The 15,540-nt window shown below is 48.9% G+C and overlaps 1 protein-coding gene across 2 annotated transcripts in view; it reads left to right on the top strand.

Moving 5' to 3' along the window:
- The window catches only part of DEPDC1B (DEP domain containing 1B), a 70,750-nt gene that overhangs the window by 34,123 nt on the left and 21,087 nt on the right, over positions 1–15,540 (top strand). For both annotated transcript variants that reach the window (XM_075342606.1, XM_075342612.1), the window contains exon 4: positions 431–558. In XM_075342606.1, coding sequence (XP_075198721.1) covers positions 431–558 — 128 coding nt within the window. The remainder of the gene's footprint in view (positions 1–430; positions 559–15,540) is intronic.

Here is a 15,540-nt window from a genome sequence, read left to right on the forward strand (position 1 = left end):
CACATACACTAATTCCAGAACTCCTAGATTCTTAAAGACTTCATTAGATACCATCTGAACCATTTGAGAGATCTGTTTCTCTGTAGCTGCAACATGGTGTTACCACAACTCCCATTCACTTCACGGACAGTTGTAGAAAGTGTGCAGCACAACCTGCACTGCTGTTTACTGGGGTCTGCCTGTCTGCGGTCAGTACAGAAGGATCGATATTCACATTTAAGTCTCTCTCTTCCCCCACCCCTACAAAATAACCTCTGTTTTATAATGGCTACATTTGGAGCAGCAAAGGATCTTATGATCCACTCAGCCTCCTTACAGGACATGGTGGTGGGAGTTCACAAAACTATTACTATGACAGATTGGCATTGGCTATCCTATCCCCGAATATTGCCAATATAAGTGGAACAATATTTTTCTTTTTTCTCCCCAGAATTCTGAGATGTGGTATAAGCGGCACAGCATCGCCATCGGAGAGGTGCCAGCTTGTCGGCTGCTATATCGCAGAGAGTTAACCGCAGCAAACATTGAAGAGATATGGAAATCTAGGACACTATTACGGTAAGTCAGCCCTTGAATATCACATTGGCTGTAAGAGGTTTAGGGGTACTTTGCACATTGCGACATCGCTAGCATCGGCTAGCGATGCCGAACATGATAGTACGCGCCTCCGTCGCACATGTGATATCTTGTGATAGCTGCCGTACCGAATATTATCGCTACGGCAGCTTCACACGCACTTACCTGCCCTGCGACGTCGCTCTGGCCGGCGACCCGCCTCCTTTCTAAGGGGGCGGGTCGTGCGGCGTCACAGTGACGTCACACGGCAGGCGGCCAATAGAAGCGGAGGAGCGGAGATGAGCGGGACTTAAACATCCCGCCCACCTCCTTCCTTCCGCATAGCCTGTGGAGGCAGGTAAGGAGATGTTCCTCGCTCCTGCGGCTTCACACATAGCGATGTGTGCTGCCGCAGGAACAAGGAACAACATCGTATCTCCTATTGGTGCGACATTATGAAAATGACCGGCGCTACACAGATCACCGATTTACGACACTTTTGCGAACGTTTGTCGGTGCATCTAGGCTTTACACGTTGCGACGTCATTACTGGCGCCAGATGTGCGTCACTTTCGATTTTGATCCCGACGATATCGCAGTAGCGATGTCGCAGCGTGCAAAGTACCCCTTAGTGTTTTATGTTAGTTTTCTATATACACAATATACTATAGAATAATAATCCTAGCATGGATAACTTATAAACATCTGACTGCTGGCTTGTGTCCCCTACCCCCAGCGATCCAAAGAACGAGGGTCTGCAGAACCTCATCTTCAGTCCAGTAGAAGTGCACATGCTCCACTCTATAGGACTGCTTTAGCCCAGACGCTGTACTTGCCTGTTTTTGGCAGTCTGATAGACAGTTTAAAGGATGAGCGGTTCAAAACAGGGCTCTGCAGAACCATGTTCTCAAAATCCCCATTCAAGCAGTCCGTGACAGAAATGCTGTGTATTTGCAGGTCTGCGGCCGAATAAAGTAGCAAGGAAATGGATGAGACTTTATCAACCAGCTCTGTCCTTACCTATTGTACCATCACCCATTCCCTGTAGACTGTGAGCCCTCGCGGGCAGGGTCCTCTCTCCTCCTGTAGACTGAGCCCTCGCGGGCAGGGTCCTCTCTCCTCCTGTAGACTGTGAGCCCTCGCGGGCAGGGTCCGCTCTCCTCCTGTACCAGTCTGTCTTGTACTGTTAATGATTGTTGTATGTATACCCTCCTTCACTGTAAAGCGCCATGGAATAAATGGCTCTATAATAATAATCTCATTCATTCTTCTCAATCTCTCCACATGGAAACTAATCTGTGATGTGGACTGTTAAATCTGCCAATTCAGTACTTATAAAGTGTTTTTAACTGAAACCCATGAATGGGAGATCTACCGACTTTGTACCTTTTTAGGGCACTGGCGTGTAAAATAGAAATGTGAGAAAGACATAACATTACACTCAGACCAATGTTGGTCAATGAGGCAGAGCAGATCTGAGAGGTGTGGTGTGTTTTTTTTTTTTTTTTTTTTTTGTTTTTCTTTTTTTCTTCGCTCAAATCGAACTAAAGAAAAAAATCGCAGCATGCTGCAATTACACAAATCTATTGGACACAACTTGTCAGTGAGTGCGAGAAAAAACAATCGGACGCCACACTGTCTGTGTTGTTTTTTTAAGGATACATAACGATTCTCTAGCACAGAACACTGTAAATGGTTCTGTAATTGCCTACAATAGTAGTTGCTGAGAAAATAAACGCATGTCATACGGATGCTAGGCAAGAAAAATCGCACACTCACATGACATAGGGAATACCAAACGGATTTCACTTTTCCAACTCTTCTGGATAAAAATGTGACAACTATTATTATTATTATTATATATATTTTTTATAAATATGCTAATGAGTGTACCCTTACTGCGAGTAAATCGCTATTACAACATGATCTGGATAAGATGTCTGAGTGGGCAGACACTTGGCAAATGAGATTTAATGTAATCCTATAGCTGCGTATACATTAAATGGAAGTATACTCGGGACTACAGAACAGAAGACAGACATGGGGATTCTGGTTACAAATAAGCTGAGCAGCAGCACTCAATGTCAGGCAGCAGCTGCTAAAGCAAACAAGATTCTAGGGTGTATAAAAAGAGAGATTAGATCCCGTGATCCCAATGTATTGGTACCCCTCTATAAATCACTTGTAAAGTCACATCTGGAATATGGGATCCAGTTTTGGGCTCCACATTTTAAAAAGAAGATAATCCGTTCAAAGGCGGCAACAAGATTATTGCAAGGAATGGAGGCCTCCCATATGATGAGAGGTTGAAAAAGTTGGATTTGTTTAGCTTAGAAAAAAGACGTCTCAGAGGAGATCTCATTTATATGTATAAATACATGTGTGGTCAATATAAAGGACTGGCACGTGACTTATTTCTTCCGAAAACAATACTAAGGACCAGGGGGCACTCACTGCGAGTGGAAGAAAAAAGCGATTCCAACAGCTAAATAGGAAAGGGTTCTTTACAGTTAGAGCAGTCAGACTGTGGAATGCCGACCACAAGAGGTAGTAATGGCAGATACTATAACAAGTTTTAGTACACAACGTTGTCTGTTATAAATGATTTAGTGACAAAATGTATAATTGGTGGAGAATGGTTGAACTAGATGGATCGGGGGCTTTTCTCAAACTTTGTAAGGCTATGTGCCCACGTTGCGTTTTTACATGCTTTTCCATTGCTTTTTCAACTGCAGCGTTTTCATGCCAAAATGCTTGCGTTTTGATTTCCAAGCAAAGTCTATGAGAAATAGGGATTTCTTGTGCCCACTATGCTGTTAAAAACGCTGCGTTTAATTTGCATATTTTTGGGCAAAAACTCTGCGTTTTATAGAAGCAACATGTCAATTGTTTTTGCCATTTGAGGTGCGTTTCCCATCCATTCAATGCAATACAAAACTGCAGTGTTTCAAAAAGCACCAGAAAAGCACTAAAAACTCATGTAAACCGCAAGGTGCGCATAAGCTACTTTCTTTGCTTTTTACATGCATTTTTAAAGCCCAAAGCATTGCCCTTTCTGCCAGAGGATGCTTTTTGAACTGCAACTATCTCGACGCAACGTGGGCACATAGCCTAACATTGTTTAGGTAGGTGAGTGGTTTTTGAGTGTGCTGTGCATACAGTGTGTCCACCCATATCCTGTCCACCGCCATTAACTTGAGAACGGCGGCAGCTATAGGCATAGAAGTGGTGTCTAGGTATAATAAAGTAGCCATCGCTACACAATGAAGCCACCTATAGCGCCACCTGGCGGAAAACAATGGAGTTAGCATTTTTATCTTGAAAACGGAACGAGAGAGAAAAAAAAGGAATTACAAAGTTGTAGGGCATCATCAATTCCATACAAATCGACACCTTGCATACAGAAATGCTATGATATGTAACCCATGAGCCCTCCCCCCCAAAACATTGAATGCTGGTCACGCATATGGCGCTCATTTAACTTTGATGCTCAAAGTGGCCACCGTCAGCTGCAATGCACATCTGGACTCTGGACAGCATACTGTATCTTGCTGCACATTTTGCAATATGGTAGGTGACACATTTGCACAAGCATCTGTGATACGTCGTCGTAGGTCCTGCAATGTTGGTGGAGGGGTCGCATACACCTGCTGTTTGATGTGACCTCACAGAAAGAAGTCCAATGGGGTCAGGTCAGGTGAGTGTGGAGGCCACTCCAGGCAGCCACCATACCCAATGACTTGTAGGAAGGTCTCCACGAGGTATCGCTTCACGTCCGCAGCCTTGTGAGTTTTACATGTTCTAATCATAGCATGTCTGTATGCAAGGTGTCGCTTTGTGTTGAATTGATGATGCCCTACAACTTTGTAATTCACTTTTTTTCTCTCGTTCCGTTTTTGAGATAAAAATGCTAACTCCGTTGTTTTCCACCAGGTGGCGCTATAGGTACTTTCATTGCGTAGCGCATGGATACTTTACTATACCTAGACACCACTTCTACGCCTATAGCTGCCGACCGTTCTCAAGTTAATGGCGGTGGACAGGATATGGGTGAACACACTGTATATAACCAATCTATGACTTCCTTTCTTTAGTGAAGAAAGTGAAGTGAAGTGTGAAGTGAAATATTTCCACAGGTGATAATGTCTTGGCAGGATTAGGTTGTAATTACAGTGCTAATCATAAATGAGTACACCCCAACAGATTTATCAGAGAACCTTTTAGTTTCCCCTTCAGAATCAATATTTTTCTTTGGGCTACCATACTACAAAATACCCCCGCAAATGTGGGCCATTGATTGCAAACAAGATTTATTATATTGTACACCCAAAAAGTGATTTTTCCTAACAAATTCAAAACTTTAGAAGTCTTGGGAGCAAAGAATTCTGATTAACCATTCACCTCCAGTAAGGGCAGAATGGTGAGGGGGAGGGTTGCACAAATTAGCCTAATTTCCGGTCTTGACCTGTAGTCCAATAGTGTTAATTTCCTGCTGGGAAAATGCTGATTGCATTGAAACTTCAACAAAATGGTGATTTGCATTGAAACTTCTACATATATACTGAAAAGTGACAACACTTGAATCAGGTTCTCATGCCATATGTTGTGGCATATGTGCTGCCCTCAGATTATATGGCAAAACCCTGCTGACAAATTCCCTTTAACAAAGAAAACCTCTTCCCATTTCATGCTATTAGCAATGGCACCACATGAAAAAGTAATGTCACAAGACGCAAGAGAGAAAATAATTTCTTTACACAAGAAAGGTGAAGGCCACAAGAAGATTAGCAAAGTTTCACTTATCAATCAGGAACTGGAGCAAAATTATACATACATTTCTCAAAGATGGGAACTGTAAACTTCTCACAGAGGTCCAGGCTCACCATGGTCAGATGACAAGGATTGAAGAAAATTGACTTGCAAGTCCACTGCAGTTAGTTAAAAAAAATAAAACGCCAAACTAAGGTGTTTCCCGTGCCCCAATATGTTGTACACTGCAGAGGATTGCCAGGCAGGGGTGCCATCTACAAAGGAATCCTTTCCTAAAGGCCATGCACAAAAGAGCCGCCTACAATTTGCCAGGGTCCATACTGGAAAATATGAACACTACAGGGACTCTCTACTCTATAATGAGGTGACCAAGATAAATGTTGTTTGAACTGATGGCTTCAAAACTGTATGGCATCGTAAAGTGATGAGTATAAGGGGGGAAAAATGGCTAGTACCTACAGTGACACATCGGGGTGCTTGTGACCTTGCATAAGCGCTGCTGGTGTTGGGGACCTACATGTCAGTGATGGGATCATGAATTCACAGATATTGCGAGAGAAGATGCTCCCATCACTCTGTGCCCTTGGTAGACGTGCACTTATCCAACTGATCCACAACACACATGTAAGGCCACTGCTGCATTTTTGAGGAACAGGCAGAAAGTGATTCAGTTGCCAAGCGTCTCCTGATCTAAACCTAACCAAACACCTAAGGGGCAAGTTGTCATCACTCTCCATCCAGCATCCAGGCTCTAAAAGAGGTCGTTCTTCAAGAATTGTCACCAATTGTCAAGAACTTCTTCATTCCATGCCGAAAAGCCTTGTTGCTGTCTTCAAAAATCATAGAGGTCATACAGAATACTGGATGCAGTCAAATTTGATGTGAGGTGTATTCGTTTTTGTATCAATTAATTTGGGTAAAACTGAAGATTTTGTAATGAAAGTTATATTATTAACTTTACTTTCATGTTATGGGATAAAAAAAATATTCCATGAAACTATCTTGTCCAAATTATGAAATTCTTCTTGTTCAGTGAGATACTGATTTGAATCTTACTTTTCAAAGGGGGAGGGGTACTCGTTGGCCAGCAATACTTTGCAGCGCTGGGGTCTTGGATTCAAATCCCACCAATTTAAACATTTGCAAGGAGCTTGTATTTTCTCCCTGGGTTTCCTCTGGATTCTCCGGCTTCCCTCACTCCAAACATCTACTGATAGGGAATTTAGATTGTGAGCCCCATTTGGGGACAGTGATGATGTTCTCTCTAAAGCACTGCGGTATATGTTGGCATTATACAAGTGTGACACCCTGGACTAGTCAGGTCGTCCCAGGTAGTCACACACACATCACCCCCTTCCCGATTTAGGTGATAGCAGCCAAGCAAGAAACCCTTGTCACCACCCTCCAGGTTTGATGTCCACACCAGGGGGGTGGAGCTAGGTGGTTGGCTCCGCCCACCGAGGAGTACACAGGCCTGGAGGCAGGAAAACAAACACAAGTTGTAGTGCAGAGTAGAGAGAAGTCAAGTTCAAGGACAGACCTGTGTCCAGGCCTGCCAACAGACTACTCCGGTGGCTGGGTCGGAGCCCAGTCACCTTTGGCAAGGAGGCAGACGGTGGTGGCCGCCTGCAGGAGCTGGGATTACAGCCGGTGGAACCGTAGGGACCGGGGTCGAGCGGTGGCCCGCCGAAGCCGATTGGAAACCGGAGCACCAGGAGGGGTACTCAGACCCAGTACAAAGCCCTGAACCGACAGGGCCGAGTCAAATCAACTGATTGCGGACTGGACTTAAGGACCTATCCCGCACAAGCCCCGTTAGAAGACAACAGCCCAACCATACCGGGTAAAGCCACCGCCAAGGCATAGAGACCCAAAGGGCCAGCGTCTGCGGTAAAACGGGCTCCTATGGCATATACAAGTCGGGGAGCGGACTACCGTTGCTTGGGCATAGGAGTCAAACATTCATACAAAGAGGTGCAGGAGAAAGGCGGAAACCACCAACCTATTCTGGAAGAAGCTGCAGCCGGCTGCGGGCCCCGTTAATCACACAGTTTTGTTTACCAGAGACTCCAGTGTATTGTGTCATAGTGAGTACACCAGTGCCTTCGGGCCGCACAGCATCAGCACGCACCCGCTCCCCCGCCTCAGCAGCTCCCTCGGGCCCCCGGGACCATTGCTCCCCTACCCACGGAGGGGTCAACACCAAGCTGCGCAACACCGTCCCCGGGAGTCCTAGTTAACGGCAGCGGTGGTGTCCATCTATTCACCACAACCCATGGGTGGCGTCACGAACTTACATCCCAAACCAAACTGCCGTGACCCCGGCCGTGGAACTCCTCGTCAAGTCCCTGCGTGTAGCGCCAACTTCCTTGCAGAGCGACGTGACCCCCGGGTCCGTGAGAGGCTTGAGCCACCACTCACCGTACGAGCACGGATCCCAGCGGCTCGGTGGTCGCAGCCGAGCCCCTGGGGCGGTACACAAGCAATGCATAAAATGCTGAGCCTGGCATATCGAGAAATTAGAGAAAAATAATAGCAGCAGTTTTCATGCACTTTAAGACCCTATGCGCACTGGGAAAATTGATTTCTTAAGAAAAATCTGCACCCTCTGGCAGAATTCCGCACCCGTGGCAAAAAACGCACCAAGAAACGCACCCGAATTCGGCATGCGCTTTTACCATGGTTTGTTGTGGTTTTGGTGCATTTTTTTTTTTTCTGCGGGCTGGTACCTGGGTTTTTAACCATTATCTATGGCAAAAACACAGGTAACGGCGGAAAAGGGGACATGCTATTTCTTTTGCTGCAGAAATTCTGTAGGAAAAAAAACGATGTGCGCACAGCATTTTGTTGTTCCCATAGATTTTGCTGGGGAAGGGCTGCAGGAAGGTGATGAACAAAAACCGCACCTTTTCTGCAGCAAAAACTGCGGCAAATCCGCAGCAAAAAACGGTGTGCGCACAGGGCCTAAAAGTATTTTCTTCATCGTTCCTTATGGGCGACCCAGACCATGGGTGTATAGCTTCTGCCTCCGGAGGACACACAAAGTACTACACTAAAAAGTGTAGCTCCTCCCTCCTAGCATACACATCCCCTGGATCACCAAATATAGCCAGTTCAATGCTTTGTGTTCAGGAGGTCACACATGCATTCTCATCTGATTTTTGATTTTAAAGAGTTGGAAGAAAAGCGGGTCCAAGCTGGACCCCCGGCATGTCCCTTCTCACCCCACTGTGTCGGCGGTGCTGTTAAGGTTGATTTCAAGGCTGGAGCCTTTACATGCCGTGCTCCTTCACCATCCCTCGGGCTCTGGCTTGAAGTGGGAGCCAGCACGGTTCTCACTGCTTTGCAGGAGACCGGTCTCCATCCGCAGCCCTCTCGGACCTGGCCCTGCGTCTCTCAAGCTAAGTATTTGAGACGTTATTGAGGGGTCCCTTGTACATTTATTGTGGGGAGAGTGTGTTATTTAACTTTGCTGTGATTTCCGTCCGGTTCTCTAATTTTCACATGAGAACCGCGCCGAGGGTGCCTGCTCGCCGGCCGCATGGTAAAATTTAGTCCCCGGCTTCGGCTGCGGCCTACTTTCGGTTTCACTGCCCCTGCATGTCAGTCATGCAGAGGGACAGTGCGGCGCCGCCCACCGGCCGTTCAGCACAGGGGAGGAAACTCCTCTCTGAGGAGATGTTTCCCTCCCCTGTATATCCCCTTGGCCCTCCGGTTCCCGCTCTTGGACTAGGCCCCGCCTCCCCTCCTCACTCCAGCGCCATTTTATCAGCGTTCTCACACTGATCGGCGCTGGCTGCTGCATCTCTGCAACCTGTTTGGGGGTCTGAGCTGTGGGATCCGGAGGGCACACAAATTGGTCTGGTAAGCCACAACCTCTGGTTGTGGACTTTATTATTCAACGCAGGGACCCCTCTCTGGGGGTCATTCTGAAGGAGTGTGTTCTTACTGCAGAGCCCCCACCTCAGCAGCATGTCTCACACTAGGAGCAAGGCTGCAAGGCTGTACTCAATATGCACTGCATGTAAGCTCGTACTGCCTGAACCGAGCACATATCCTCATTGTGATGCCTGCTCTAACATGGTGGTGCCTCAGCCTGGAGTCTCCCCAGTGGTCCCTCAGGCTGCTCCGGCCCCGGTGGCTGAACCCCCGGCTTGGGTAGACATGTTTACGAAGTCTATCTCCCAGTCCTTTGCTGACTCCATGGGAGAGCTGTCCCGGACTCTGCTGAGCATGCATCAGCCCCCTTCACAGGGTACCCCTGCTGCTTCAGCTCACTCTCCAGAGCTCACAGAGGATTCTTCATCTGCTCCCAGACCCCGTCCTCCTAAAAGGAAACGCAGGGACCCCTCTCCTTCCTCGTCCCGCGGCTCCGATTCACGAGCCGATTCGCAGGACGAGGAGGATGTCTTTACTGGGGGCTCGGACGCTACCTCTATGTGCCCCATTGATCTGACTGAGGGGGATGCAGATGTTAGTGATTTGATTGCGTCCATTAATACTGTACTGGACCTCAATCCGCCAGTATCAGAGGAGCAACCCTCTCTGGCAGAAAAGCACCAGTTTACTTTGCCTAAGAGACCAAGGAGTGTGTTCTTTAACCACTCCAGTTTTCAGGCCATTGTGTCCAAGCCCAGAGCCTGTCCTGACAAACTCTTTCCTAAGCGTGGATCTGATGACCGTTTTCCTTTTCCACCAGAGGTGGTCAAGGAGTGGGCTCTCTCACCAAAGGTGGACCCTCCGGTGTCTAGACTCTCAGCCCAGACAGTTGTATCTGTGGCTGATGGCACCTCACTCAAGGATCCCACTGACCGCCAGGTTGACCTCCTGGCCAAGTCTGTCTATGAGGCGACAGGGGCCTCGTTCTCCCCATCTTTTGCAGCAGTATGGGCTCTCAAAGCCATCTCTGCTTCCCTGGAGGAGATGCATACCCTCACTAGGGACTCTATGCCTGAATTGGTTGCTTTAACTTCCCAGGCTTCAGCCTTTTCAACCTACGCCATGTCTGCCATGCTGGAGGCCTCTCACCGCACTGCGGTGGCCTCCGCCAATTCCCTCGCTATCCGCAGGATCTTGTGGCTTCGTGAGTGGAAGGCAGATGCTTCCTCAAAGAAGTACCTTGCTGGGCTCCCATTTGCTGGGTCCAGGCTGTTCGGTGAACAGCTGGATGAAATTATTAAGGAGGCTACTGGCGGGAAGAGTACTTCCTTGCCACAGACTAAAGCCAGAAAACCTGTCCAGGGCAGGAACCAGTCGAGGTTTCGTTCCTTTCGTTCCTCTAACTGGTCATCCTCTAAGCCCTCGGCCTCGTCCACTAACTCGGCCAAGGACCAGAAGCCCACCTGGCGCAAGAAGCCGCGTCCACAAGGGTCCGCAGGAGCTGCTGCTACCAAGGCAGCCTCCTCTTGACTATCTGGCCGAGCCAGCAACGTCCTTGGTCGGTGGCAGGCTCTCCCACTTTGGCGACGTGTGGTTTCAACACGTCTCCGACCAGTGGGTGCGGGATATCATCTCCCACGGCTACAGGATAGAGTTTTCTTCCAGCCCGCCAAACAGATTTTTTCTGTCAACTCCCCCCTGCTCCAAGGCCGCCGCCTTCTCTCAGGCCGTGGCATCCTTGCAGGCCAACGGAGTAATTGTACCGGTTCCCGCCAGGGAACGGTTCAGAAGTTTCTATTCAAATCTCTTCCTAGTCCCCAAAAAGGACGGTTCCTTCCGGCCCATCCTGGATCTCAAGCTTCTCAACAAGCATGTTCAGGTGCGGCATTTTCGCATGGAGTCTCTGCGATCAGTCATTGCCTCAATGACCCAGGGAGATTTCCTGGCATCCATCGACATCAGAGATGCCTATCTGCATGTGCCAATTGCAGTTTCGCACCAGCGTTGGCTACGTTTTGCAATCGGAGAGGAACATTTCCAATTCGTGGCTCTCCCCTTCGGGTTAGCCATGGCCCCTCGAGTATTCACCAAGGTCATGGCAGCAGTGGTTGCGATTCTGCACCTCCAGGGGTTGGCAGTAATTCCTTACCTGGACGACCTTCTTGTCAAGGCTTCATCCAGCGCAGACTGTCAGCGGAGTGTCTCGCTCACTCTCGCCACTCTTGTTCAATTCGGGTGGCTTGTCAATCTGCCCAAGTCAACTCTGACCCCGACCCAAAAACTCACGTACCTAGGGATGCAATTCGAAACTCTGCCGGCACTTGTCAAGCTGCCCTTAGTCAAACAGCAGTCCCTTCATCATCTGGCGGTGCGCTCTCTGTTGAGGCCCCGCCGTCACTCCATCAGGCACCTTATGCAGGTGCTGAGTCAGATGGTGGCGTCAATGGAAGCGGTTCCCTTTGCCCAGTTCCATCTGCGTCCTCTGCAGCTGGACATTCTCCATCACCAGGGCGGGACTCGCAGCCGCCTGGCAATGTTGGAGGTTCAACGCATCCTTCAGTGGACGGAAGACTCCAAGTCCACCATATCCCAGGCGTGGAAAACTGGGAGGCAGATTATCTCAGCCGTCAAACCGTGGACAGCGGCGAGTGGGCTCTGCATCAGGCAGTGTTCCGGTCGATCTGCCGCAAGTGGGGCACTCCGGAAGTGGATCTAATGGCATCCCGGCACAACAACAAGGTCCCGGTTTACGTGGCTCGCTCCCACGATCCTCAGGCCTTTGCAGCGGACGCGCTGGTTCAGGATTGGTCCCAGTTTCGTCTGGCTTACGTGTTTCCCCCTCTAGCTCTCTTGCCCAGAGTCCTGCGCAAGATCAGAATGGAGGGCCGTCGGGTCATACTCATCGCCCCAGACTGGCCCAGGCGAGCTTGGTATCCAGACCTGCTCTGTCTGTCCGTAGAGGTGCCGTGGCATCTCCCGGACCGCCCAGACCTTCTCTCTCAAGGTCCATTTTTCCCCCAGAATTCTGCGGCTCTCAGGTTGACGGCGTGGCTCTTGAGTCCTGGATCCTGACGGCTTCCGGCATTCCTCCCGAAGTCATCTCCACTATGACTCAGGCTCGGAAGTCTGCCTCGGCAAAAATTTACCACAGGACTTGGAGAATTTTCCTGTCCTGGTGTCGTTCTTCCGGCCATGCCCCTTGGCCTTTTTCCTTGCCAACCATCCTGTCCTTTCTACAGTCCGGTCTGCAGCTAGGACTATCCCTCAATTCCCTTAAGGGACAGGTCTCGGGTCTGTCAGTGTTCTTTCAGCGGCGTATCGCCTGACTGGCTCAGGTGCGCACCTTCATGCAGGGCGCATCTCACATCATTCCACCTTACCGGCGGCCTTTGGATCCCTGGGACCTTAATCTGGTCCTCACGGACTTACAGAAACCCCCCTTTGAGCCTCTTAGGGAAGTTTCTTTGTTTCGACTTTCACAGAAAGTCGTCTTTCTGGTGGCCATAACTTCTCTCAGGAGAGTCTCTGATTTGGCCGCGCTCTCTTCGGAGGCACCTTTTTTGGTTTATCATCAAGACAAGGTAGTTCTCCGTCCGACTCCGGACTTTTTTCCTAAGGTGGTCTCTCCTTTCCACCTTAATCAGGACATTTCATTGCCTTCCCTTTGTCCGGCCCCTGTTCATCGCTTTGAGAAAGCGTTGCATACTTTAGATCTGGTGCGGGCGCTCCGGATCTATGTGTCACGCACCGCTGCTCTTAGGCGGTGCACCTCCTTTTTTTGTGCTGACCACAGGTCAGCGCAAGGGCCTCTCGGCTTCTAAACCGACCCTAGCTCGTTGGATTAGGTCAGCCATATCCGATGCCTACCAGAGTACTCAGGTGCCTCCCCCGCCGGGGATCAAGGCACACTCGACCAGAGCTGTCGGTGCCTCTTGGGCTTTCAGGCACCAGGCTACGGCTCAGCAGGTCTGTCAGGCTGCCACTTGGTCTAGTCTGCACACCTTTTCAAAGCACTACCAAGTGCATGCTCATGCTTCGGCAGATGCGAGCTTGGGCAGACGCATCCTTCAGGCGGCTGTCGCCCATTTGTGAAGTTAGGTTTTGCCTACTTCTCAGTTTTCTGTTTATTCCCACCCATGGACTGCTTTGAGACGTCCCATGGTCTGGGTCTCCCATAAGGAACGATGAAGAAAAAGAGAATTTTGTTTACTTACCGTAAATTATTTTTCTTATAGTTCCGACATGGGAGACCCAGCACCCTCCCTGTTGCCTGTTGGCAGTTTTCTTGTTCCGTGTGTTTTCACCGGCTGTTGTTGTAGACAGAGCAAAACCCGGAACAACCGGAGACTCTATCTCTACTTGTGGGTGGATGTCCTCCTTCAGCTTTTGCACTAAACTGGCTATATTTGGTGATCCAGGGGGTGTATATGCTAGGAGGGAGGAGCTACACTTTTTAGTGTAGTACTTTGTGTGTCCTCCGGAGACAGAAGCTATACACCCATGGTCTGGGTCTCCCATGTCGGAACTATAAGAAAAAGAATTTACGGTAAGTAAACAAAATTCTCTTTTTTCCCGCCATCTGATTTTTGGCATGCTGCCCCCATTTTCTGTATTTGTTTATATACGTGGAACAATCTTATCAACCCAAATCCTATTAAAAGGAATCTGTCAGCAGACCCCGATTCCAGGGATGTGTCACTTACTGAGCTGTTTGCTGTTATTTGATGAAATCAATGTTTTCTCTGCTGCAGATCTAGCAGGTATTTGAATGTGGAGCTCCATAACCCCAACCCAGCCCTGATTGGCAGCTTTCTGCCCATATACAGAGTGCACAGAAAGATCTAAATCAGGGGTGAGGTTATACAGAAGTCATGAATATGCTTGACAACCTGGCAGCTCTCCAAGTAGTCCTCTAATGTTAAAAATCACTATTTAATTAGCAGAGATTATCAAAACTACACTAAGCAGACCACTAAGGCTACTTTCACACATCCGGTTTGAGCACTGCGGCTCAATCCGGCTGTGAAAACTATGCAACGGATGCGGCGAAAACACCTCATCCGTTGCATAAGTTTTTACATGCGGCCCGTCCGGTTTTTTTCCGGTTGCGGCATGCTACTGAGCATGCACAGTGGAAAAAACCGCATGCGGCAACCGGATGCGTTTTTTTTCCGCATCGCGCCGCATCCGGCCTCCATAGGTATGCATTGAAAAATGCGCCGCAGCGGCTGGATGCGGCGCGATGCGGTGTTTTTTGCCAGAGCAAAAAACGTTGCAGGGAACGTTCGATCCGGCCGCGGCATCGGCTAAATCTGCCGCATGCGGCAAAAACCGGACCGAACGCAAGCCCCTGCGGCACAATACGGCACTAATGTAAGTCTATGCAAAAAAAAAAACGCAACCGGCGTTACAAAAGCCGGTTGCGGTTTTTCTGCAGAACGCCGTATTGTGCCGCAGAGCAAAAATCCGGATGTGTGAAAGTAGCCTAAGTGGAAAAACTGCTAGAATCAGTATCTCAGGTTAAGCAGCAAAAACCTGGTGACAGATTCCATTTCAGTCCTTTCCATTTACATATGTTATTGGATGGATCCTGGATTGTGTTATCTACTTTGTATAGAGGTCTTGCCTTTCATTGCAATCCTGTCTGTATTTAGATTGCTGAGAAGTCTTTTGTTCAGAACAAGAAGTTTGACTTCAATATAAGGGGTGCTTCACACACAGCGATCTCGCTGCCGAGATCGCTGCTGAGTCACATTTTTTGTGACGCAGCAGTGACCTCATTAGCGATCTCGCTGTGTGTGACACTGAGCAGCGATCTGGCACCTGCTGCGAGATCGCTGCTAGTTACACACAGCCCTGGTTCGTTTTCTTCAAAGGCGCTCTCCCACTGTGACACACAGATCGCTGTGTGTGACAGCGAGAGAGCGACGAAATGAAGCGAGCAGGGAGCAGGAGCCGGCATCTGGCAGCTGCGGTAAGCTGTAACCAAGATAAACATCGGGTAACCAAGGTGGTTACCCGATATTTACCTTAGTTACCAGCCTCCGCAGCTCTCACGCTGCCTGTGCTGCCGGCTCCGGTTCTCTGCACATGTAGCTGCATTACACATCGGGTTAATTAACCCGATGTGTACTGTAGCTAGGAGAGCAAGGATCCAGCGCTAAGCAGTGTGCGCGGCTCCCTGCTCTCTGCACATGTAGCTGCAGTACACATCGGGTTAATTAACCCGATGTGTACTGTAGCTAGGAGAGCAAAGCTAAGCGGTGTGCGCTGGTAACTAATGTAAACATCGGGTAACCATACCCGATGTTTACCTTAGTTACCAGTGTCCGCAGC

This window comes from Anomaloglossus baeobatrachus, chromosome 1 (genome assembly GCF_048569485.1).
Source record: "Anomaloglossus baeobatrachus isolate aAnoBae1 chromosome 1, aAnoBae1.hap1, whole genome shotgun sequence".
NCBI classification, from domain to species: Eukaryota; Metazoa; Chordata; class Amphibia; order Anura; family Aromobatidae; genus Anomaloglossus; species Anomaloglossus baeobatrachus.